Source organism: Cyprinodon variegatus, unplaced genomic scaffold (genome assembly GCF_000732505.1).
Source record: "Cyprinodon variegatus isolate N-32 unplaced genomic scaffold, C_variegatus-1.0 Scaffold28, whole genome shotgun sequence".
NCBI lineage: Eukaryota > Metazoa > Chordata > Actinopteri > Cyprinodontiformes > Cyprinodontidae > Cyprinodon > Cyprinodon variegatus.
In genome coordinates, this window is record NW_015150481.1 from 2,170,704 (window position 1) to 2,197,745 (window position 27,042).

Genomic DNA, 27,042 nt, shown 5'->3' on the forward strand with positions numbered 1-27,042 from the left:
TCACTGGTCTGGCACATCTGAATAGGATGGCTTAATTAACTCCTCAGTTAAAATACAGTATTGCAAAATCATGCTAATGGCCAGATTATTTTTATTAGGTGTTTTAAAGCAGAGACTTTTCAAAAAGGTGCAGGACACCAGCCCTCGAGCACTGGAGTTTGACGGCTCTGGTGTAGGATGAAATTATCAGGGTTTTTGGCAAGATTTTGCCTGACCCTCATGCATAAACACTCTTTGGATATGGATATAAGATTAAAAGATGTATTACAGGAAACAAATACAGAAATTAAGGGATGGTGTTCTGGAATCCAGGATAGAAAAATTGTAGGAAAGCTGGTTGGATCTCTAAAGACAAAGGTGAGTGGGAGGAAACTGGTAATAATTGAGGAATGCGGACAGATTTTATTGTGAAGGGGATAAGGAACCACCAGGAATAGGTGAGTGGGATCCAGGGGTGTACTGGTGATGCCAGAGATCCAGGTGAGCTATGGAACCTTGAGATTTGGTTAGAAGGCTGACAGAGTTGCAGTGGAGAGATGAGAAGAAGCACAATGCTGGAGCAATGAATAGTAAGATCTAGGAATAATAACTGGAGATTTTGAGGCAACCATGAAGCAAACTGTAATGGCAGAGTAACCACAGTTGGTTAACACTTAGGTACCAATGGACTGAAAAAAGGCTCTGCCTAAGCTCCACTAAATTAAGTTAAGTTGATTGCAGTAGCAAGGATCCTTCCAGACACCTGTCCTCCATGAAGTCACCTGGTACGACTGCAGACATAAAGGATGATTGAAACCCTTAATCCCAATAGAAAACTAGTAACATTAATGCAACTTGAACAATATTGTTATTTAATTCAATTTGTTCAGCATTTACACGAATACAAGGCTACATCCCTAAATTGCTACACAGATTAAGACTTATCCAAAACATCTATTGCATCCTTGAGATTGATTCTGAATGGCACTAAAACATAATTTACTTTTGTGTCTCCGTGTGCCTCATTGTGAGGATGGAAAGATGGGGTTAGGTTATTCGCCTAAAGAGGATTGTCGAGAACCATGTTTGAAAATTAGAAGAAAGGGTCATTACAGAAACATTCCTTTAGGTCTGACATTCGGCACATAAAAGTGAATTACAGCATCTTAAAATATGTGAATAAAGCCGTGTTAGTGAGCCACACTGAATGAGGGATAGCACATGGGCAGTGGCTTCAGACCGAGAAGATGGACTGTTATAAACTCATTGATCCAAATCCCTCAGAGGGAACTCATTCTGATCAATACTGAGAGAAGTGGTACTCTGCTGTTTTTAAACCACTGCTCCCTTCATTCCCCCTCCCAATTTCTCACTTGCACCTCTTTCATACCAACAACCTCATGCAGCCTCTCTTTCTCAAACTAGTACATATTTCTGCTTTTTTTCCGCTTAGACAACCTGCTGTGAGGAAACTGTGATGTTCCAGATTTGTCTACAGTTATTGGTGTTATACCATAACACTATCTATACTGGCATACTCTGCCACTGCAGCACACTTCTTGATCTCACCTCTCAAACTTGACAATATGCATCAACGGACCGGGAATTGCCCCAGTTTTGTTTCCAGTGTGAGAAGGGGACAGTTAAACAATAATGTCTCTTGCCTTTTCATTGGAAGAACTGGTGCAGAACCCAATAATAATAGCACAGGAATAGGTCAACAGGACCTCTCAAAGTCCCTGTTTGGTCATGAGTGAATGCAGTACTTGCAAAGGTATATTTCTGTAAAACTGGCTGACTTTGAAGGAGTGTATCTGTATGTAGAGAAAAGACAGCATACATGTTGATATGTGTGAAGGTGAGAGTTGGATAATGTGAATAAAGGTGTCAAGGGGACGCCACCACGCCGTCATCTCATGTTAGGGAGCTCCTTTTCAGGCAAATGCACCAAATTGAGGACACCAAACTGCCATGTGTACTTGTGTGTGTTTGTGACTGGGTGTCTTTGTGGTGGAGAGTGGATTTTTTTTTTTTTTCCTTCGTTTTGACTCTCCTTGTGTCTCAGGTGGGATGTGGGAATGAGATAGAGTCTTGCAGTGAGCTGCCAACAAGCAGATGGAGAATAAATCAATAAGGAAGTAGCAAAGCAAGGAAATGAGGGGAAGGGGAGGCAGGAGAAGTGAAAACAATTTGGTTACCATTACAGAGGAAAATCCCTCTCGTCTTTAAGTAAAGCTACACTTTGTCGACTGTCAATCTCAAACTCGGATTACAGATCTCTTGATACATTTTTAAAAGAGTGGGGAGAAGGGCCAGCAGGAAATACATTTTAAACCTTCCTGGATGAATGAAACACAAAGAACACTGTCGACTTCTATGTTCTCTTGCCTTACACAGAAGACTCAAATGCATATTCTTCAGATAAGTTGGACAATGTGTGTTTGCACATCCAAAAGGCACCTTTATTGCTGCAGAAAAAAAATGTTAAGTAAAGAGAGGTTTTTTCCCCTTTAGGATGGAGATATTATCTTCAAGAGAAGAACCTGAATTGCCAACTACTAAGAAGGCAGCCAATGGAATGAGCTGATTAAGTGATAATGTTTGGAAGTGTTTGAAGATGCATATTGGACAGCAAGAGCTGGAAGCCAGGCATGGTTTGGCGCTAGGCCTCAGGAAAAATCTATAAAACTGATTTCTCCCACCTACGTCTCTTCGTCGGATAACATGGATTGTTTAGAGCAGTGAGCACACATGTAGTAAATACACTTAATAACAAACTGCTGTGCTTTTTGTTTTAGACAATCTCTAAAGCAGATTTTTGGAGACAAGGTAAAAATGCTTTTCATGTGGAAAAGTCATGATAAAGCAATGCTTCTATTTTTGCTTTCTGCTTTATTGATACCTTTTGAAATAAAAGGGAAGCAGGGTCATTTTTTTTTAAATGTGTAGAAAAAAAAATCTCTGTTAATATTGGAAACTGCTGGCTTTTGCAAACTACAGTGTCTTTGTGAAGTGGCTGCTCTTATTTCTTTTGTCACAAAGTTTGCTGATGACCCTGTAATTTGTATTATTGCTTATTAACCAGGACTCTGAAAAATGTTATTGGCTGGTCTGAGCACTAATTAATTAAAGATTTCTAGAAAAGATGTTGAAGATTATAGAAAGAACCCTCCGCACACAGTTTTTATAAATTTTTGCATGTTATTTCAAGTGTGTTAGAAACCTGGAAACTGTAAAAAAGGAAAAAAAAAAGGTGCAAATCATGTGCAAAACTTCTTTTACAAAAGAGAGACTCGGCACTCCCACAATAAAAACATATATTTAGGAGCAAATGGCAAAAATATCTTAAAAAATGAATATAAGAAAACAATAAGAGGTCAGATCACCAGGAATATACAGAATTAAAGAAAAACCCAGCTTAACATTTAACACGACTGACATATCTGATTTCATCTTTCTTTAATGAAAGCATAAGTACATTTATTTTAGTTTGACTTTATCTCATTGGACCCCTTTCCAATTTATGTTGTCCAAAGAAGTCAAAGGGGATAGCTTTGGAAAAGTAAAGTGCTTGTGTGTGTGTGTATGAAAACGGATATAAAGAAATAAAACCATGTTTTTCTAAGTCAGTTGGTGTCGGACAGCTCTTGGCTTAAACGAGGGCATCTAAAAAAATGCTTGCTCTGGGTTTAATTTGGAAAGGGCTAACTCATGACATCTGCACATTCACACTCATCAATAATTGCACATCCCTGCAGGGATGCTGGAAACTACATTTCACCTTTTGCATACATACACTGTGTGTGCGTGTAGAGCTACATAATGATTAATCTCTATAAGAAGCAGAAGTACAGCTTGATATGTTTATTCTTTTGTACTCTACCACTATGGGTTCAAGACCGCATTCACCTGCAACTTAGGAGAGGTAAGTGAGGCTGATTTGGGATCAGAGGGAAAGATTGTCTGTAATAACATTAACAATGCAGGAATTTGGCTGATCCCAGGTGATAATTAAACTGTGAGTGGTTCTCTGAGCAAGACTCGGAGCCACAGGTGCAGCACAGCAGTGCTGAGACACTCCAGGTCATTCAGCGAGCACTTTCCTCATCACCCAGCAGCCACCAGGGTCCTGTTAGGGTATTCAATTCTTTTTATTGCTGCCTTTGGCAGATATCAGCTTTCACTTGAACATGAAAAACCTCCAAAAGGAAATAATATTGCTCACATAAGTGCATTTGATTTTTCTATGGTTTATCACTTCACAAAGATCCTTCTTCATTATGTTCACATCTCTGTTCCACTCTTTCTGTCTTCATGTGGAGCTGGATGGCTTTTTTGTTTGGTTCTCTTTCATTGCAGCTTGAGTCCAGCTCTGTTTCATCCTGCTTTGAGCTTTCACATCTTTGTTTTTGTTTTGTTGTAAAAGTGCACAAACTGGGTAGAGTGAATCACATTTATACCAACTTAATCCAAAAGCTATTACAACAGTTCTGATGTTTGAGGACATCATCAAACCAGGAATAAGGGCTACGTTCATTTGGGTTCAAAATGTCTCAATCTTGACCCTTTTCTGGAAATGAAACATAGAAATTAGATGTGCTTTTTCAGGAACTTTAAGTCTCTGTTCTTTGTAGTTCTTGTCTTCAGGAAAAATGCTGGACAAAATGTCTTCAAACAGCCCCCTCTGCGTCTTGCTGCTCCTCGATTCCCCGAGCAAACAGCCTGATTAGTCCACACTGGACACTGTGGAGAAAAGACAGCACACACACTCTGCATCATTGAGCCTGAAAACAAACCATAACTTTAATGGCTGTGCTCGTTTCCCTGAGACTTTACTGAGGAAGCGGCAGATGTTAAAGTGGTGCATCCACAAGTGCTGATTTATGCTTAGATTTCAAAGTGGAAGCTTTCAGCTCTCTTGAACATAAAGATCTAAATGGTAGCGATTTGATAATAAAACTGGATGAAATGCATCAACTCTGACATTTTAACACATTATAGCAACAATCTTAAATTATTTTACTGAAAGTGAAGAAATGAACCAACATTAATGGGAGTAAATCTGCACAGCAGGATGGTGACACCAAGGGGTTGTGTTAAATAAATATTTTTGGTAATTGACCAGTGTTAACAAAAGGAAGATAGAAAAGATCTATAATTTCAGCAAGTAGCAATTCACACCCTGAGCACAAGGCGGTGATGTAGCGTAATAATTAGCTGTTTCAATCAGGTTTCCTTTCCCTGACGTAACCTAGCTTGATTAGGAAATCACTCATCTTGCAGATTTCTGATCACCCAAATTTCGCAGAGTGCAGTTTCATCCTCCATAACATAAAAACAGTGATGAGAAAATTGTCTGTAAAAGCCCAAATTCATATGAAAATAGCGTCTGCAGGAATTCAACTAGAGGAAGCTGTGAAACTATAGCCCCTTTTTACACTGCAGGCAAAAGTTTCTTTTTATTATTGCTTTTTTTTAGGGGTCATGTGGTCAGTTCAGGTTGTTTAAAACAAATATGGGTGCTTGGATCTTGACCTTATCCCCATTGGCCGACAGGTGGGAAAGCTGCAAAAATATAGGTGATGCAAACTCTTGCAAAAATCTTGCACAAAAAAACTAAATTCTTCAATCGAGGGACCTCCCTACTTATATACTTGTATATGACCTATTTCTACATGCTTACTGTTGCGCTGCATTTGAAGCTTTATTGTTTTTTCAAGAGCATGCAGCTGTAAACAGCTCAAACTCAAGTCAGATCCGGGTCAGGTTTTAAAGGGAAAGTCAACAACAAGACAAAAAACCCGAAATCCTTCAAAATGAGATTTGAGCATCAAGACCTGCTGTGCTAATGTAACCTATGTTGCCTGCCCACAGCAGGTAATCCTTTTAAAAGGGTTTTTGTGTGTGTAGAATCTCTTAATTTCATTATTCATAGGCTGATGATGTTAATAGGACCACAGTGAGGTGGTTTAAAAAGATTAAATTATATTTATTCATCTGGTTGATATGGATTCTCTGTTTAGCTTCTTTAGACTCTATTGGCTAAATGAATGAAAATAAATACCTAAGATGGTTTATTTATTTCAATTAAAAGATAAAGTGATGGGTAAAAATAGATAAGGATGGAATTTTATTTTTAGTCCAAGTAACTAGAAGACAATGGAACATTTCTAGAACAGCCTTTGCTGCCCCCACCATGCTTTAAGATGTTGACAGTTTAACAATGTTGGCCATTGTTAGTTTTATGTCAATAAGTGGGCGTGTGGCTGCTGATCCTCAAAGATTGCTCCACAAATGGTAAGAAATCCCAAACGGTGTGGTTCTGCTCATTAAAATGAGAAATGTTATGTTAAACTTAGTTTGAAAGTTGTAGTAAAAGGAAGATGAGGTCCAAAGCCATGAAGTTGGAGGCAATAATTTAAATTCATTAAATAATAATCATAATATTTATGGTGTATTTCACATATAAGCTTATCCCAAAGTAAATAAAACAATTGAAATAACTAAAGTTAAATATAAAAAATATAGTGTATAACATGCATGTGCAGTTAATACAGAAAGCAAAATGTAAACTGATCTCAGCATATCCGTTTTCTTCATCTTTTTTGATGAGGAATAGATTAGTGGAGTACAAAAGAAGATGAAATGCTTTTGTCAGGTAATTTATGACATCTTTTCTTTCTCTAAATATTTAAGACCCAGTTCCAAAATCTATTCAACACATAAACTATTCAACAGAGTGCTTTACAGCTGTGTGTTGGCGTTTTAATTATACTAAGAGACTTGTTTTAAAGGTTTGGCCCATCATTGTTGAACTTTAAGTTGAACTTTTTTTTTTTACATTTATTTTAAAACTGAAACTCTTCCCCCTTCTACTTTCCTTTTTTCGCCTGGGCTATTACCATCGATTATCCGAAATACACTCCGCTTGGCTTACTCTGGCAACGATTAGCGGCGTGGAAGGAGCAATAAATGGACGGACTTCTGCTTTAATTAAAGGGGAGTAGTCTTTTAACACGGGGAGGGCCGTTAAATTAGCAACATTACAACGATATGCATCATTGGAGAAGAACAATGGAGCATGAAATAAATGATGCTTCTAGCGAATCCACTCCAGCTGTGCAGAGATCTGACAGAGGCTGAAGTGAGGACAGAAGCAAAGTAACGGGTGGGGGTATTCCATCCAGCTGCCAAAGATTGTTCAGTAGGGAGCTTGGAAAGGCTGTCATGACACGATGCTACTGAGGGCTTGCAGGGCTACTGGTTTTCCCTCTGATTACACAAAAACACTGATTTTGGATTAGCTGAAACCATTAAAAAAGCAGATCTAAAACAGGGATTATAGATTTGTCGAATTACATTTATTCTAAGAAGAAGTTTTGTGGGCCACAAACAGGATTTAAATGTAATTGTAAATCCCTTTATTGTCCCAAAATGGGGAAATTCACTCTGCATTTAAGCCATCCCCTTGGGGAGCAGTGGGCTGCCATTGTGTGGTGCCTGGGGAGCATTCTGGGGTTAGGCTTCTTGCTCAGGGACCGAGAGTGGCAGTCTGTGCACTGGAAAAACTATGTAGAAATTAGTAAAAATATCTTAAATTAAGTGTATTTACCCTTAATTTCAGTTGGTAAATGAGATGAGTTTTTTTTACTCTTAAAATAAGATAATTAGATAATATGCACTTGAAATAAGACAATGCAGTTGTCTTGTTTTAAGGGCAAAATGTCTCTTTTACTTCCTAAGTCCAAGAACAAATGCACTTATTTTAAGAAAAAAATGACTTATCTTGATTTCAATTTTTTCCAGTGTGGGAATGAGATATTCCCACTGAGCATAGAGGATCTATTCCCTTTTGAGAGGCAAAAATGAATTAAACTATGAAAAAAATATAAAACATAATGAAAAGCTCTTCTTCCTAACACTGCTTTCTTTTCCAAACTGATCATGTAGAGAACAAAGCTAAAGACCTCTTCTTTAGATGACAAAATGTGCTTAGAGTTACATTCAGGCAACACAGCTGTTTTATTTGATGCCTTTCCCTCATGACTTTAGCAGAAAAACTGCTTTTAAGCATTCGAGTAGGTAAAAAAAAAACAGGACGGCAGCATATGCCCCGCTTGTTAACAAACCAAAAAACTAATTACTTTAGGTAAATGTGAGAAAATGAAATACACTTTGTTCAACATCAACAGTTGTGATGCTTTTTTAAGTATATGCATCCCATTTGAAGCAAACCTGCACAGTGTAGTGTGTTTGTGCACAGGAATCAAGGGTGTAAAAGGTACATTTCCTTTCTTTACCCTTTCTTTTCTAATAAATTGGGGTACCATGCAATGTCCTCATACAGCTTCAGGAATAATCCTTATAAGGAACTGAAATCTTAGCAGTAAAGTACATTAAGAAGCAGGTAACTAGTACTCTTGATATTTCCCACATTATCTTGAGTTGCAAAAAAAAATAAAAAAATTGTTAACTACATCTTCTCCACAGTCCTCTCAGCTGTTCTTCAGATAAGAGGAAATAAAAACGTGGAACTATGAGCTTCAGTGAACAGTGAATATAGAGCTGTCAGCCACAAAGAGCATTATCTGTTTCCACTTAAGCTTTGAAACATGAAATATTCTGGTCAATTTAAGCAAACTCTACAGTTTAATACCAAAAGGGAAAAGTCTTCACTGTGAAAATCCACCCAAGTGATGCAAGAGGTTTGAGCTTTGAGAGTATTTCAATATTTCTTCCATTAGGCTACTGCGATATTATGTGCTTTGATTCAAAGCCATTAGGCAGTCCTTATCTATGCTGAGAGTGATTTTTGCCCATCTCTATCGCCACAAGCAGTTCCCTTTTAAGCTACGGGGCTTAGGAAATTATAATGAAGAATGCCTAAATATCCACATTAAGAAGCAAATGTTTTCATTTTTAACAGATTGCAAAAAACTAAACGTGCGGATAAAACATTCATCAGTAAAAGCAACCTTTTTCCAGTGTTGGTTTCTTTTTCTTTTTTAGTTTTGATGACAGATTTCAGTAAAACTTGTAGTAAAACTTTGATATAAAACAGCTACCATTACTGTATGATTGGATGTGTCGTGATCTGACCTGACTTGAATGGCAGCGTGATGCAGGATTTCGCCGTCGCAGTTCCAGCTGCTCTCGGCTGTGCTGTAGTCACAGGTTTCTTGGAGAGAGGAAGTAGGACTTAGGTCTGGTTTCTCTGGATGCTCGCTCTGATCTTCTAGAGGGACGAGTTCATGGTGCCAGGGCTGGAAACGAAACTTTCTCACCCTGTGGACATCCACAAACCAGTGGTCGAACTGAAGAGAGAAGGCAGAGACGGGGTGAGGAATGGAACGGAGGACACCTTTGTTTCAGATTTAATTATTATAGCATAAAGATAAACAAATCCCACAATGCAACTTCTCAGAAAACCAGGGAATATTAGACTATTAGAGTTTTTGTTACAGAATTCTTAGCTTCCTTAAACTAATGTTGAGTTGTATACAAAACTGAAATTTCGCTTTGTACAACTGTCAGAACTTTTCCAATCTTTTTAAAGTGCAGCAGTGATCAAATGTAAACAGTGTGGAAGAAAAAACATGGTGCAAAGAAGTTCAGAGCATTGAAATATATATGGTGTAACTATGCAGTGTTTTGGTTTGGTGTTATCAAATGATGCAGAGTTTGTGTGATGATTTAGAACACTCTCTATGATGCTACTGTAGAAGGTCATGCAGATGGGTGTGGGCGGGTGGGCTCTGCTCATCCTCTGCAGGAACTACATGCGCCTTTGTGCCCTTTTGACCAGTGAGGTGGTGTTTACAGTCCAGTTGAGGGTGTCTGTGATGTGCACCCCCAGGAATTTGGAGCTGCTGACCACCTCTACAGCTGAGCTGGTCATGACCAGTGGAGCGTGGTTAGGTTGGTTCCTTCTGAGGTCGACAATCTCCTTCGTCTTCTCCATTTTTAGAACCAGGCTGTTATCTCTGCACCAGTCCACCAGCTTTACTAAGTGTCTCAACATTTAACTATTTGTGTTGCCAACCTGCCCATCAGTGAGAGGACCACCTTGGGATTTAACTGCTTCGTTTTAATACCAGGGGGCTGCAAGCATTAACTTGGCTCTTATGTGTTTACTGATAATGTCTCCAAACATGGAGGCTAAGAGCTAAAAGACCTGATGCAAAAGCGAGGACACATATGAGAAAAGGCATTAAATAACACGGCTATCCATTACAATGCTAGGGGAACTTTGGAAGATTAAATAAAAGAGGAAAGAGAGATGAAAAGAAATTATTTTGTCACAATCCGCTTTCATCTCTCTGTGTGTCGCAGAGAGGTTCAGCTGCCCTATCCTCTTTAACTTCACAGGGTGCCACTTTCTCTCTGTGCCATCCTTCTTTTTTTATACCCCCCCCTTTTTTTTTTCTTATCCTTTCTCATCCTCAAAGCAGACTGACAGCCATTTATTTCACATCAAGCCCACTTTATGACTGCAGCCGCTTTGCATTCATGCTGGACGGTCTGCCTAAAAAGCTTTCTGACAAGGCCATGAATACACTTAGTGGCTCCTCACGTCTAGTCCCTTTCTGCTTGGTTGGACTCAGATGCTGACATTAACTCAGCTTTGATACAATGTCCCACTCGCCCTACTTGTATGACTGCATGTCTGCCTTTCTCTGATGTGGTTTATGCAGCAAAGACGGCTTTAAACAAAGGAAGACCCAAACCACTGCTGAGGCACTTTAATCTGCAGCCATCAGAAAATGAGATGAGCTGATTTGATATCATTTTTATTCTCCAAAAGCTTTGACAGCTGGATTCGTGAGACAAAAAAAAGGACTTCAAACTGACAGTCAGGGTAGCATGCCAGGCTCTTATGTGCTACCATGTAGACGGAAGCATGTCTAATCTATATGCTAACTATTAAAGTAGATTTGGTGCTGCTGTTTGGATCTCATTACAGCTTAAAAAAGTAGAACATTGATTTAATGGTGCTGAAAGGAGAAAAATGGCAACAGAGCAGATAGGAAAAAGAAGCAATAGCAACCACTTAAGACACATTTTTCCACTTGCGTAGCGTGTCCTGAATGTTTAAACCAACTGTTTTGTCTTTCTGCAAAAATTCAGCGACAAAAACAAATTGCTTATTGACTGAAAATACTATTGTGGGTCTGTACTGATGTGGAGCCAGTTGGAAAATGAAAGAACATCTAGCCTTTCTTTCCTGTCAAAAACATGCTAAACACCTACAGGAAATAGAGACAACATTCCAGTGTTGAAGTTCTGAAAGAAAGAAGTATTAGAGTCACTTTGTATCCCCTACTGCCATGGCCAAACGCAGGGCCCAAAAAATACTATTGCGAGTCACTTCTAGTTTTTCTTCTAGATGTTCCCGTGCTGTCTGAGTAGCTTCCTGGGCTGAAATATTTCCTCATGTAAATTTTCTTACACTCATCTACAACTTGAACTGCTCTCCATCTGCATTTGTAAGCTCCTCTTCCAGTGACTGCTGTTACTGACAGAGTCACTAGGAGCGTCTGTAGCCTGTATGTAGCAGTTACCGTATCGACAAAGCATGCTTACGACAAAGCACGGCACATATGTCCAAACCCCTTGAGCTACTTTTTCAATAAACAGTCAAACCACTAATGGTTCTTCAAATAGAAAACACCTTGCAGTTTTGGGGGAGACATAGATAATTGACCTGAAGTCAGTTTCAGTTTAACTTATTTTTAGTTTATCACAAAGTAGTTAAAATATAAATAAAAGAAAATACAGAGGAAACAACCTCGGTGCCCTATAGTAGTTACGGCCCTGCTTACTGCCAAGCAGTAACTTTCTCTACAGAATGGAAAGCTTGATTTGTTGCTTCTGATTAACTCTCTCCTGGTATTTTAAGTCTAATGACGCAGGTATTTGGTCACTTGTTTAGGGCCCTTCTGCAATTAAATCCTCAAAAAAAGATAATTCTGGGATACTCCTCTGATAACTAAGAATTCACTATGTAACATGAAAGCACTTGCATCTGGCAGAGTGTCTGCTTCATATTTAGGTTCCAACAGGGTATGTAGGTGGGCTTATAGGAAATAGGCACTTAGGAACTGCTCAAAAGAAGAGCGGTAGAATAAAGGAGTCTGAGATGTGCATGTTAGAACTTGTCACCAGGAGGTGGACTGTAGTTAGAGTGGTGAGGAGGGTCAAACCTTTACAGCACTGCAAACAGTCTCAACCAAATAGGACAGGCACAAAACAACTAGGGTCACAGCAATCACTTTACCAGGAGACCCCAGGCTTAAGGGTATTAAGGAAAGACACAGGTCATTGATTTGTGGCATATGCACAGTCCATGCGGAAAATGAGCCGCCCGTCACAAGGTCTGCAGCATTTATACAGTTTTTGCGGCTTTTTCCCCATTCTAGCTGGCCCTGGGTGGGCATGTTCAGCACAAACAGGAAGCGGACAACACCACACTACAAGAAGAAGTACAAAACACAGCCGTTTAGAACGTTTTCAAAGCCTCTTTGTGGCATTCAAGAGCAACAGCAATTTCTTCAAAGGAGTTTTTACACAATCTGCTAATAGATGTCTCTAGATGTTTGCATAAGTAAACCCTCCCTAGTAGGAGCTGTTGCCTTTTCTTTTCCATGCAGTTACAAATTCTGCCTGCATGGAAGCCGCACAGAGAAGAGTTGAAGCCTAAAATGACATAATGTGGCCGTGCGGACCTCGCGGACGCATCAACCAAGCATTTGTCATCTCCAGTGCAAGACAATGCCTTGGAAGGCCACCAACTATGGATGAAGTACTCCCACCTCTATGGACAGACACAAGAGAGCCTAGAGTAGCCAGATTGACGTTTATTTATTTAAGGATCCCCATTAGTGTCTACGAGAATAGAGACTACTCTTCCTGGGGCCAAGGACCTATTCACAAGGACCACAGGTAAGCAGAAAGGAACCGATGACACCGCAGCACAGACCAAGCCCCCACTCAGACAACACCACACCAAATAAGACACCAGGCACGAGCACTGCTAACCAGGGTCCTGGGGATGGGGCTTCCTTCATAAGAGGAACCATTTGTGACTTGGATTTAATGAGAAAACAAAAAACACTGGTCACTCAAGTATAACTGAACTCACCATTGCAAAAGAGTTTCTAGGAAGTTGGTGCACAATTTGTAGCGCCAAGCAAAATAGTAGGTTGGCTCTGAAGATGAAGTACATTGGACTGCCAAAATCACATCTTTTTAATTAGAAAATACAAAAAAAAACAAACAAGCCTTCTTTTCAAGAAAGTATTAATTTTATAAATTAATATAATTCGGATGCTCATAAAGCCAAAACTAGTCTGTGGTGAGTAAGCTTGACAGCTTAGTAGTAAGAGAATTAATGACTGCTGTTCAGCATGTTTATACTGGCAGCTTTGAGTGAATATTTCTGAGTCAATGTCTGGCAACAGAAGCAGAACAAACTGCAAATATGATAGCCTTTTTTAGTACATAAATTGTCTAAACTTAGTGAATAAACAAGCGAATGTCAAATACAGATAAGGACGTTACAGGTTCATACAAACACAGTTTAAAGTCATACCTTTCTACCAGTGAAGCTCTTATAGATTGAGTGTCTGAGGGTAATAATAAGTAATCAGCAGACTTCCCCTGGTGAGGCTCTGTCCTGAGAGGAGCATTAGTCTGAAATAAGCCTGTTTTCCCATATAGTATATCCCTGATGCAGCGATTACTGGGGCCTTTCTGGAGCCAGGTGGAGGTTATTTATGACACATGGGAATCCACAAGGGCTAAGGCGCTTGAACTGAAGAGGACCAGGCTGAGAAATTGAGCTGAGTCAGCACAGGAAGATGCTGACACAGCAAGACGGCAAACTCTGACTTCTGCTCTCTCATTTATAGCTTTAAAACTTTATCACTTCATCTGGAGTCTGATTTAGAAACTGCAGAATCCTGAAATGTTTTGCTCTTTTGTACTTCAAAATTGAAGATGATCAAATCTGAAATATTTCTGCATTTAGTGACTAATAACTACACCCCCACCTGGTCATCATTGTTGGTGTGTCGAAGAAGATGCTTGAAGAAGTCCAGACGGGAACACTTCCTGACCAGGATCAGGTCTGTGGTGCCATCAGCGAGGTGGGCGGAGGGCGACAGGCCTTTTGGACTCCGAGGACATGCGCAACTCATGCTGGCCGAGTTAATGGCAATGAACTTACCATGGATCACACTCCAGTCTCCTTCGCCATCTAAAACACAGAAACACAACCAATTGTTGCAACAAACTTGCATAAAAAACTGCATCTATCAGTCGAAGAGAATAAGATCTCATTGAATTTCATCACAGTCAGTAACGCCCAATCATTCACCATTTGCAGGCACTCATAAGTTAAAATCCAACATATGTATCATATTGTTTTTCGTGGCGTTTAGCTGGAAAATGCATAATGAGACTCATTCAGGTGTAAAGCCTATAAAATTAAGTTTTCCTATTGCTCATTCATGTGAACTTTCATAGCCAGGGAAACCTTGTCTTTTGAAATTACCATTTCATATTCTCATGTCTTGTTAAAAATCTTTCTTTTTCCGTTTTAGTATAATTAGACTAAAACATTTTTTACTATTTTTTAGCCTTTCGTGATAAACTACCTTGTTTACATTCATCAGACTTTTCTTATCTAAAATCAAGTCAAGATGGCAACAGGCCTAAGAGGGAAACCCAGACAGCCTTCGTCTTTGGATCTTATCAGTTCTGAGGGCTTGATATGTATAAAATCATGTGAAAGCTGCAAGTCCTCCACCATGGATGGCAAAACAAAGCAGGTGCACATAGAACACGACCAGTAGTTATTGCAGTTTTTCTCCATATCACCTTGAAAACACCAACAAAACATGGTAATCTCGTGAGGACAAAAACGCTGTAAGCATCTAAAACCTATAAGCTTTCAGTGCTTTTCCTAAAAATGATGACTGCTGATTTAGCAGGTAATTATATAATTTGTGGTAGACGAAGTTGGGGATGTCCGAAGAATGGCAGTCTTGAATCAGTGAAAACAAGCAACAGGCAAATTATAGAAATTCTGCCCTTAAACAAAGCCTCTTTCCCACTGAAATTAGCGGGTTGACCCAGGTGTTCCAAAAATGGGTCAACCAGCTAACATCTGCATTTGGCTCCCTTTTCATTTGCAAAAAACCTGGGTCTAATCCTCCATTGACAAGCCACGTGGCCTTTGTCCTCCATCACCCAGGGTTAGTATTGATGCTCTCACCAGTGCACCATGTTTGGCGATTGTAAAGAGAGGTGTTACGGCTTGTTAGATCAGATGTGACAGGCGCTCTATATGGGGGCGACAGTGGCGTTGGATGTAGGAGGTTGCCCTGAAATTGAAGGGTTGACGGTTCAAGCCCCGACTCCGACTTTCAGTGTCGTTGTGTCCTTGGGCAAGACACTTCACCTGCATTGTCTACTGATGGTGGTCAGAGGGCCCGGTGGCGTCAGTGTACGGTAGCCCTGCTTCTGTCAGTGAGCCCCAGGGCAGCTGTGGCTACAATGTAGCTTGCCACCATCAGTGTGTTCGTGAATGGGTGAATGAATGTAGTGTAAAGCGCTTTGGGCAAGTCTCCTGACTTAAATAAAGGCGCTATATAAGTACATGCCATTTACCATTTTTTATAATTGGATTTTATTGAGCTTTATTGGAGAAATTTACATCAGCAATTAACCACTCCCATTGGGGAGCAGTGGGCTGCCATTGTGCAGCGCCTGGGGAGCAATCAGGGGTTAAGGGTCCTGCTCAGGAACCTAGACTGCAGGCTGTGGGGATCAAACCGGATACTTGCAACCTTTTCAGAGCACAACCGCACTGCTCTAACCCACTAGGCCAACACTCCCCGAAAAAACTTTTGTACCACCTTCCAATGCTGACGCCTGAAAGGTGGAATTGAACCACTCTACCGTTAAGCAGCTACGGTTTTAAGCCCGCACCCCGCTCCACCGAGGCTCATCCGGGCTCATTTGTTGCGTTCAATGGTGCGACTTAAAAAAAGCGTGTCAACCAGGGTCAGAGCCGAGGTGATTTTAACACGCATAACTTGCAGAGTTGTTTGAGCTAGGGAGACACAGGTCAGCGAGCTGTTAACACTTTCACCACATGCCAATTGTTCCTGGGTTTAAAGTGTTTTATTTGGCCACTAGGAAAGGGATACAAGAGAACTTTTTGTAGTGTAGTGCTGTTTAACTCCCCATGTAAAGATTTAACATATATAGACAATGCTGGTTTGGCAGATTTTCCACTCATTCTTGTTTAAAATGTCTGAATTATTAAGCATACCAGCAAAAAAAAAAAACAGTGGTCACATAGAAAATGTAGTAGTGGTCACAGCAGGTCCTCTGTCACTCTCATGAGCTCTGGGTGTAGTAGGACCTTCTTACAATCCCCAGATGCAAAAAACATATCAAATTTGAGGAGAGATGAGATTAGATGACCCTCCAAATGTTGACAAATACATTTAGATGGTGTGACCTCACATATCTGCCTTTTGAGAAACCATAAGCCATCCTCTTTAAATCCAGGTTCCACGTATCAGTGCTTTATCTACAATGTTCTTCTGTGTTGTAAAAGAATTAGATTAAAGGAAAAGTTTTCTCTTTGGCTCAGTTTTTTTTATTGGCCATTGTTTGGAGATACTAACAGGACCTCACTCTCTTTTCCCAAACTATGTTTTAAAATCCACAAACACCTTTGGTCACAAAGGCAGCCATTGAGGAGTTGTGTCTGATTGAAATTGGTTGCAGGCTCAATTTTGTGCAGAGAATGCAGATGCATTCTTGCTTTGGTTGTAAAAAGACCGGATAGCCCTCACAGCCATCTCATTAGGTGTTGCAGAAAGTTGGCAATTTAACCAGCAGCAGATTTTCATTTTCTACAACCTGTTATTCTATGCGGCAGCCAAATCTCCATTTCTGACTTCCGGTAAAAATTTCTGTCCATGAATAGTTTCTAATCCAGTATCCAAGTTGTTGATTTTGCGCTGGTTCATTGTCTACTTTTTTCTTTGGCCAGTTAAGTCCTTTGCCACTGGTTTTCTACCTACTTCTTTTGCCTTATGAAATTTACCTTCCTCATAAAATTTCTTGAGGTAACCCGCTCAGTTTGTGCATTCACCTACAACAGCTTTCCTTTCACTATACAGGTATGCCCTAAAGTCAAGATTTCCCATTCCCTCAAGGGATCTAAATAAAACAGAGGCCTTTAGGCTCTTTAAATACCTACAGATTGAAAATAAAAATCTACCAAAAATAACCAGAAGTTGGCTAAAAATTGAACTTATTGCACTTAAACTTCAGTCCAGAATTGCAGCACATTCCAGTTTGATATGTTTAATCAAACTAAAAATGCACCGGATTCTCAGCTTTCTGTTAACCTAAAGTACTTTAGCAATACAATTTTGGACAAACTACAGATACTAAATAAAACCATGATTTGTTTTGGCTTCAAATTATTGCGTATCATTTGTTTTGAGTTTGAGCTCCAAGTTTCTAACTTGGCAGCAGTGAAGCTGATGGAGATCCATTAAGATCCAGATGTCTTTGCACTAAGGCTCAGAGCAGCTTCAACATCATGATGGAGGTAAAATCCAAAATGTAAATACTTACCCTTCTGTTTGCAATTAAGTTTGGCCAAGCAGGAGTTCATAATGTCTAAAGAGTAAGCTCGATAAGCGGCACCCTGATTGTGTTAACCTTCAGTCAGATTGTCATGAATAAATGCACATGTGGCCACAAAATCCTAAATGACAGATGCGATTGTTGCGCTTCGCAAGTCATGACTCTGTTCCTGGGAGATTAGCCACTGTTTACTCGAGTAAAGGTGAGTTTAGGCTCCTTAGCCCCACGGGGAATGCCGCTGTCTGTCATCGGTGTCATACTCGGCGATGGAAGCCGCAACAAACTGATCACAGGCGTCCAAATTAGCATACGACTGGTTTAGGAGAACCTCGGAGGGAAAATTATGTGATCTCAGACAGCAAAACGATTCATTACCTTTCCCCCTCGTTTTGCAAAACAAACTTAGAGAGGTGATAACGCGAGCCGCTGATAACAAGCCCACAGAGGGAACATTAAAAAAAACAATATTCTAATTGGGAAATGGTGATTAAAGCTTCACTTTAAAAACAAATCCAAACGGAACAACTCCACTGACTGTTGACTGTGCATTAGGAGAATGTATCCAAATGAGTATTTACTTTGGATGTGGAGACCAGCTCATTTGCAGAGAGGGAGTGTGTTGTGCCTCATTGATTTAGCAGTTGTCTGAGATTTCCCTCAGCAGAGAACCAAATAAATAAATAAATAAAACGCCACAAAAACAAAGGGTGGCTCTGGTACACGGCAAACCCCTCCTGACAGAGCTGGCAAGGAAACATTCTTTTTTCCTGATTAGTGGGAGTCTGTCAAACAGCAAACACAAACAGGTTATGCTTGCTGTCATATCTATCCAGGCAAATAAACACACACCAACGTGCCATAGGAAGCTGCAGCCGCCAACAGTCGATAATCTAAAATCTAACATAAAGACAATAATTGGAAAGAGAAACCACACACAGAGAGATTATCAGCAGCTCAAAGTATGCACATGATGCTGCTGTCCACATAACAAGAGGTTTGTGCTGATGTGTCAGTGGTTGCAGACGATTGCAGATAACAAAAAGGATCGTCTGCACATAGTTAGATGGAAAAAAAATACAGGACAAGGGTTTGGCCATCAGGGACCTGATAATGCCGCCACACAGAGCTGGATGCTAGAAACTGGGATAATCTTTAGAAACGATTCATAGGGCAAATAGGAAAATACAAATATTAAGTTTAATAGAATAAAAAATTTTGATTTTATGAATATATTTGATAAGATGAATTAAGTTTTTTTATGTTTTAGCAAATGTTAGACAGGTTGCAGCAGATGGCCTCTCACAGTGATCCGGGTTCTGAGTTGATTTCTTTCTACTTAAGTTGAGTTTTTTTTCTCTCCACTGTCGCTGCATGTATTCTCTGTATGAGGGATTGCTTTAAACTCAACCCCGCAACTGAGGAGACTGCCCACTGTTCCTACATGAGCTTAAACAGGCAAAACTCTAAGCTGATAGCAGCTGGATTAGTGCTTTAAAAATCAGATATGTCGACGAGAAATATTGTAGCGTTTTATTACAAAGAGATTCTGTAACACGGCTTATATTAAGGGAAAAATGATCTCCAGCAGGGAAGAATGCAGAGGCATTTGCTGTATTTTCTCATCAATACCTAGTCAGGAATCTCATTAACAATCGTGTCACTCTGCAAAGGAAAAAACATATTATAGATGACCATAAACTGATATTTTAGATGACGAGTCTTATTTACAGTCTGTCCAACTCATGTACTTTATCTTCTTTTAAAATGCAGAGCAGAAAAAAAAATGCTAATCTTCCAGCTGAATGAAATCGGCTTTATCCAGAAAGACATCCAGTGTTGAATTGTCTCATCTTCTCTGTGTTTTTTCCCCACATTCTCAGACTACAACTCATTTTTAATGGCAGCAGTGTCAAAACAGAGAAATGAGCCGATAACAAGGCAGAGGAATGAGGGGGAAAAAAACCAAAAAAAAACCTTTCCCTCTAATTCAGTCAGCACATTTCAAATAATGAACCAGAGGCTCTACCTTCAGCTGGCTTCTCCTTCTCCTCCGACACCTCATTGTGCTCGTCTTTTGATGAGTGCTTGTGCTGACAGATGCGGCACCTGAAACACCAGAGCAACCTTGTTTTACAATCATTAAATCATCGGCTGTTGCTGACATTCAAGCCTGTAACGGGCCCTAATGATTCATTAAACCCAAATATATTCAGAGCATTTTAACTCCCCTGAATCTTTTGTTTTTACTATTTACATTTTAGCTGGGTTTTTTTCTGAAACTGAAAAGGTCTTCTAAAGCATATTGATGTGACTTTTCACTGTGAAATAAGTCGTCATGTGATAGGATAATGGATTTCGGCTTCCATAGCAAATTTAAATAATGTCCGCAGCCAGAATATCAAAAACCGAAGCACTTAAGTCGAAAGCTTAACACACAGACGTAATCTGGGTTTCAGTTGTGAATAATTTAGCCTCATGAAAACCAAACGTTACCGATTAAATTGACTGAATGTCATCAGATCAGTTTGGATTTTATATGATGTCGTTAAGCAGCAGATGTTATTTACCCAGATCGACACTGCAGCTTGTCCCTCGGATGTCCCACGTTGTCCTCTGCTGGTAAAAAGGAAACTGTGCCTTCGTAGTGGTTGTGACACAGAAAGGTCTTAAACCCTTCAAAAAGAGGGGAAATTTTGTTAAATGGTGTTCCTAACTTAACAAGATTTCTTCTTAACTTAATTTCTAGATGCACAAACAAAAATTCTTATTTTACAGAAAAACATGAGACATTTCTAGCAATCAGTAATTTACTTATTTCAGCATCCAGCTCAAATTTCTTTCAGCCGCTGAAAAATCATGAGCTCTTCAGCTGGATGTCATGTCATGATGTTTAAAAAAAAGAAAAAAACTATTCACTGAGCTTTGTTTCCATGTTGGAAGACGTTTCCCTTCCCGTCCAGAAAGCTTTTTCAATTAAAAATGTCAGGAATCGCTATGAGTTCGAGGTTTTATACAATAGCCCATCAAAAACTTGTTTTTGTTTTGAGAACATGCAAATTAAAACTTTGGAATTTTGGAAAATTTTGGAATAACTATGACCTGGATGACTGATAATCTTCACCAGCATTATGTCATAATCCTGCAAACAGATTCCATGTGACAGAGGAGGGAGAGAATGAAGAAGGTATAATGCACCCAAAGTATTTCTGTGTTGAAAATCTTTTGACTCAACTTCTAATTATGCATTCAACAAATCTTTTGATGGAAAACAGAAAATAAGAAATCTGTTGTTGATAGACGGCCATAAAACGGGTCACTGAACAAGTGGAAGAAGGTATAGTTAGAGCAATGGATTTCACTGGTTTTGCCTGAGAAATGTATTTATTTTGATGTAGCTTTTCTCTCTGTGCTTAAATGTCCGGCAGCAGTAAATGCAACACCTCTGGCCTGCAAAACAATGGCGGAGAATTAAGAGTATTGGAGGGTTTTTTTGTAGGCTGGGAAAAAAATCCCACTCACCAGATCAGCCATTTTTACCCAGAGGAAACCCAACCTCTTAAAGGTATAGTGGAGGATGTTCTTTTTCCAGGTGGATCATCAAAATAAGTGGTCCTCCTAATTGTCAATCATTCTGGTGATACAGTATGTCTACATAAGGCCATCCTACGTGCTCGTCCCCATTTTCACTCACCAGTGGTGAGCTTGAGATAATGAAAAAACTTGCAAATCTATTAGAAAGTAAGCTTGTATGAGTGATGCAAACATCAACTTTTAAACAGAGCATGCACAATGAGAAATGGGCCCGTGCACGCTCTCACACGTATTTAATTAAGCGTTCCCTCACAGTAGCGGGAGCAGGGTTGTGCATTTTCATTTTTTTTTAAGTGGAGAGGGCGGGTCTTTTAAAAAATTTGTGAAAAAACTCCATTATACCTTTAATATATCGTACTGTTTTGGTGCAGCTGGAGTTTATTTTCCCAGCATGCAATGGGCAGCATATGTGGATAGGAAAAGCTACCAGTTAATGTAGATCATTGCAGGTTGAAGAGTTACGTTGATATTTGTTGATGCTTTTATATCCATTATATGCTACTATAAGTGACGTTATAATCTGACATATTCATTGCCACAGCATGATTGATGACTCATCAACAGGTATATAAATGGTTGTTGTTCAGTATAGTGGGTCACGCCTTCTGGAGTTGTGCAGTGTATGGAGTACGGAAGTAACAATTATCGCTATAGGATATATTGGAAAAACAGTTCCAGCAAGATATATTTTTGAACATACAAATCCATGCCTCTCCCTTCCAAACCCTCGTAACCACGCCTTCAAAACTGCTGTCTACAGCACGTCTAGAGCAACAGGAGCAGCTGCTGGCAGGGAGACAGGCAGCATTGATGATGCAGAGCGCTATGATCACTCCCGTGAAACAGTTTAACGCCTAAATTAACTAAAAATGCCAAAATCTGCTGGCAAACCATGTATGCTTTTTTACTGGGTTAAATGAGAAATTGTATTGAGGCATGCAGTCATTTTGTCATAAACAGTGAAAAAGAAAAAAATATGGAAATAGTTTAGAAATAAAAAAGACAAACAGTAAAAAACAATAAAGGTTAAAATGATTGCTGGCATACCTGACAGGTCGTATCTAGCAGGACCAAGCCACCGATTCCTCTCACTGTCTGTTAGAACATCGCCATAGAAACCATACCCAAGCAGAGAAACAGAGTATTTGAGGAAGACGTCGTTGTGGTGAACCGAACATACATCCATTGGCTGAGAATCACCTGTGAAGACGCCACAGAGTGATGGTTAAAATCCTAAAGCCAGTAGCAATAGTGATTGCACAAAGATTCTCAGTTTGTTTCCTCACAACACTGATAACATCGGATATGGGACCGTCTAAGCAGGGGCTTAAAAAAAGACACGTGTTGGCAGGATTTCAGGAACCTGAACTCACCGACAATGATGTGTAAGGCAGATGTAACTGGATCATTTGTTCCCACTGTGGCAAAGCAGATACAATCGGTAGACCCTGTTGGACACACAAGGGGATGTTGTATTAGAAACACCTTGGTAGCAACATCAAAAAGAAGATTTTGCCCTAGTGTTAAATTATTGTTAGATCCAAGATAAATCCATGAACTGAAACAATCCTGTGATCTTCACTCATTTTCAGGGATTATTCACAGCATTGAAGAGAAGCTGTACAGGTGGAAAACTACAAACATGTTTCATTTTTAGCTATTTCATGTGTTTCAGCTTGGAATGCCTGGTTGAATCCATTCCAGTGAATATTGGTCATCTTTTTTTGCTTTTTTTCCATCTACAGAAAAGGCAAAAAAAATGTTGCAATAAAAATATTATCCTGCTGATAAAAGATATTCAACCACCACTTTTTAACAATCATTGTGATCACTGTTCCCTCTCAGCTGCGCGCTGCTTGCACATTCTTAGCGCACCACAAAAACCAATATAAACTGTAAATCAATTAGACCAGTGCTTTTCCTTCAACACTAAACTCAATATATTAAAAAACCTAACAAATAAGGATAATGTGTAAGTTAATTTTTTTTAGCATTTTATCACAAATTACCTCAGCCTGCTGGATCTATTCTTCAATTCCAGTTTCATATATCACCATCAAATCAGCTTTATAATGAAAATTTAAGAGTTGGATTTGGATTGATATTTTTAATAAAATGTTTTTTTCTTTTAAAAAAAGTTCATCAAATTCAGCGCATCAAAGATCGCGACATGCATAAACAATCCAGCAAATAATTTTCCAGAACAATAAAACACTCTGGTTTCTTACAGCCCTGCTACCCAAAATCCACACAGTTTAAGGCTTTCCTATTCATCGTGCAGCGCGATGCCCTGTGTGACTTTTTCTGCTAATTTCAAACAAATGATGAAGCATAAATGCAAACAGGGGTCAATCGGCACATTCTCAGTTATGGTGGCAGCAGCACTTAGATGTGAGGAGCTAAAGGAGATTTCACAGCTGGATGTCTGTGCTACATTTCAGCATCCGGTGCTGATTGTGAAAGAAGATTTAGTTTAATTAATCTTATATAAACAGCCTCCAGAAAGCTCTTAAAGAGGCATATTTGGACAATTATTGGAGAAACAACGAGGGCAGATGTGAGAAATTGATCAAATTTAAATCATATTTATTTATATTCTAGTGACATTTATTAAGATTTTCATTTATGGATATAATTTATGAAATGCTTGTACGGTTATATATTTTATTGTAGAAATGCTAGAAAAACTATAAAAAAAAATTGTACAGTAAAAGTGATGGATGGATGGATGGATGGAAAAGGTGCATAAGATATATACAGTATATACAGTGCGTCCAATCATGACAGCTTTTTTATGTATGCATGTATGTACTTATCTATGTATGCACGTATGTATAACCTTACATTGCACTCCTCCTGTTCACATTTAAAAATATCTTAAGTAAACTTCACAAAAACCTCACTAAAACTCACCTTTCACTGACCTCACCTATAAATTGTTCTGTAGTTTTTGTTGTGGCTGTATTTTATATTTTTTTTTTTACCTTAGTTTCCATCATTTATTGTATAAAAAAACCTGTTCTGTTTTAAGGGCATTGTGCGTAGCTTGGTCATGATTTGGGAAACTGGTGCAGCTTTGCTTTTTTCGCTTTTAGGAAAGGCCTCTGTAAATATATTTTATTTTCTTTTTTTTCCCCAGGTCCCTGATTCGGAAGGGCAAATATGCGTACTTTCCTGCACAGATTAGGACATATATTCTGATGCAATTTTGATGAATTATTAATTTTGAGGTCTCTGGGTGAAATGTTTGGGAAACCCTGCTTTATGTAGAAATCATTTAAAAGTTAAACTGATGTTTGACATTTATTTACCCAACAGATGCTCCGACCAATCCAATTTTCTATCTCTTCAAAATCACTTTCTTAAACATTTACCATATTTTTGGATTATAAGGCACTCCAGAGCAAAAGACGCACCATCCATAAAATTCAAAATAAAACGGAAAAGACATATATAAGGGAAATTTATTTGATAAAATCCAACACCAAGAACAGACATGTCATCTTGAAAGGCAATTTAAAATAAAAATAGAATAGAGACAACAACAGGCTGAATAATTGTACAGTATTCTAACATTACATGACACAAACAATGAACTAGAACGTGTCTGGTATGTTAACATAACATATTAAAGAGTTATTCAGACAACTATAGCATAAATAACATGCTAACAACTTTGTCAACCTATCCATGTCACTCCAAATTACTAAATCCAATGAAATCTTCATCCTTGGTGTCACTTTTAAACAACTCTGCTAACTCCAAACTTTTTTCTGCTGCTCGATTACCATTTTCAGCTGCATATTTTTCTATTTGCAGCTTACTATTTTGGTTAAGCCCTAAGTTTAAACATTTTTATAACTGCCCTCTTGTGGTTTAGTGTGAAAATAACATGAAATTATATAATATGTTAATAATTTCACATATAAGTCACTCCAGAGTCGCACCCCCTGCCCAAACTATAAAAAAAACTGTGACTTATAGTCCGGAAAATACGGTAATGTCTTTACGGTGCCTTAAAAAATTGTTCACATGTAAATGAATGTTTCATTTACACGTTCTGTTAATAAAATGGTGCAAATTCTGAATCTACTTCAATTCTAGTTTGTGAAGCTACAAAACTTAAGAAATGAGTGTAGATTTTTTCTGTTTTTTAAGGCAGTGTAGACTCATCCCAAACAGCAGTTTTGGAAACCTCTTCTTTAAAATGATTTTGTAATCAAACACTTTGTTGATGAAGGCTGCAGAAAATCTCTCTTCTGCTAAGTTTTAGAGATAATGTGGACTAAATTTGGTTTACCTGAGCAGCCATTAATCTGTGGACTGTAGAAGTAGGACTGCAAGTTAAAAAATAAAACATGCAATACATACTAATGGATATGCATTTATAGACAGGAACAAAGTCAGTGGAGGAAAAATTAGATGCTGTATTTTTTTAATTCCCACCCCTTCTAGAAAACAAGCTGCATTCTTTCCTGCTTTTTTCTCTCGTGCATATAGCTTTCAAAACATACATAAATATGGGACTAGTTCTGTTTAACATGCTTTCCGTGCCTCACTTATTTTTTTCAAATCTTCTGTTTAATCTTCCTATTTTTTTTTTTTTAAACCACAAATACGATCTGTCACAAAAGCTGTGGTGATCAACCGAATGAAGAATTTTTCAGGACCACAACCAAGAAAAGCAAATGTAGCCGAATGATTTCATTAGGCGCAGGCAAAGAGACGTCGCAGTCATTAAGTTTACTAATCGGATAGCTTGGGGCCCTCGGCTATCATCAGCACTCTTCAGCCAACAAATGAAGGAGAAGAGGCATTCCCCGCCTTGTGAGAAATGTTGAGTTTGATATTAAATCTTTCAACTTGAGAGGTAATAAGGCTCCATCGCTCTTTCTGCGCCCTCGTGGGGTAATTTCAGACCTATCTGGCCAACTTTGATCATCTTCAAGTTGTAATATGAAGTTACTGCCACTGATAAAAGACGGAGTAGGCGAGCGAGCGAGTGAGAAATCTAACTGGTAATGTTTAGAGTGGGCTCACAGAAGCATGACAGGGCGATCAGGCCTGTCATTCGGAGACGGACACACAGATGAGTATGAAGATCAGCTCCCTTTCTAGCCTCTTTAGGCTTTCTATGAATATCACTTATCTGGCCTTTGCTTCCTCTTCTCTGAGCTTCATAATCACATCTGAACACTTTGAAATTGCTCCTGACAGCTCTGCTATGCTTGCTTTTTTTGGGGGGGGGCTGATTGTATAAAAGCAGTGACATTATGCTGCGATTTGAAACCTCTAAAGCTGCTCTGTACAAGCCAGATTCCATGCAGAAGTTGAACAACGTTCAGCCCTCAGACGCTTTGTTTTATTCCCCTTAAGTTTCTCAGGCGCAGTCATCTGTTTGCATGTTGGAAAACAAAAATCCATCACAAAGCATATACTCATCTTAACAGCTTCAGTTTTTAATGTCTCTGAAGTAACATCATCTCATCATTTCAATTTTTTTTTTTTATCTCTTTCACAACAAAGGCTCTCATATGATGTTTTTGCTGTATGAATGTATAGCTAATCAATTTCATGGCTACACTTGTGCTTAAAACTTATGAAACAGATGGCTTACACACTTAAAAATTTATATAACCTAATTTTACTGTGCTGTAATTTACTAATTTTTTTTTTTCAGTTTTGATGCTTTAATTTTTAATTATTTATTGTTCTGTCTTTAAGCACTTTACAATACAAACCAGTGCTTTTTTTTTTCAAATGTCAGGCAAACCAATGCAATACAGGCTAGCAAAT

The 27,042-nt window shown here is 38.9% G+C and overlaps 1 protein-coding gene across 1 annotated transcript in view; it reads right to left on the reverse strand.

Annotated features, from left to right (window-relative positions):
* Positions 1-3,006: 3,006 nt before the first annotated feature.
* The window catches only part of cerk (ceramide kinase), a 54,525-nt gene continuing 30,489 nt past the window's right edge, over positions 3,007-27,042 (reverse strand). Inside the window, exons 7-13 of the mRNA XM_015397083.1 lie at positions 22,620-22,694; positions 22,294-22,446; positions 20,223-20,328; positions 19,682-19,761; positions 14,031-14,236; positions 9,079-9,293; positions 3,007-4,722 (exon numbers count right to left, since the gene is read on the reverse strand). Coding sequence (XP_015252569.1) covers positions 4,650-4,722; positions 9,079-9,293; positions 14,031-14,236; positions 19,682-19,761; positions 20,223-20,328; positions 22,294-22,446; positions 22,620-22,694 — 908 coding nt within the window. The 3' untranslated portion in view covers positions 3,007-4,649. The remainder of the gene's footprint in view (positions 4,723-9,078; positions 9,294-14,030; positions 14,237-19,681; positions 19,762-20,222; positions 20,329-22,293; positions 22,447-22,619; positions 22,695-27,042) is intronic.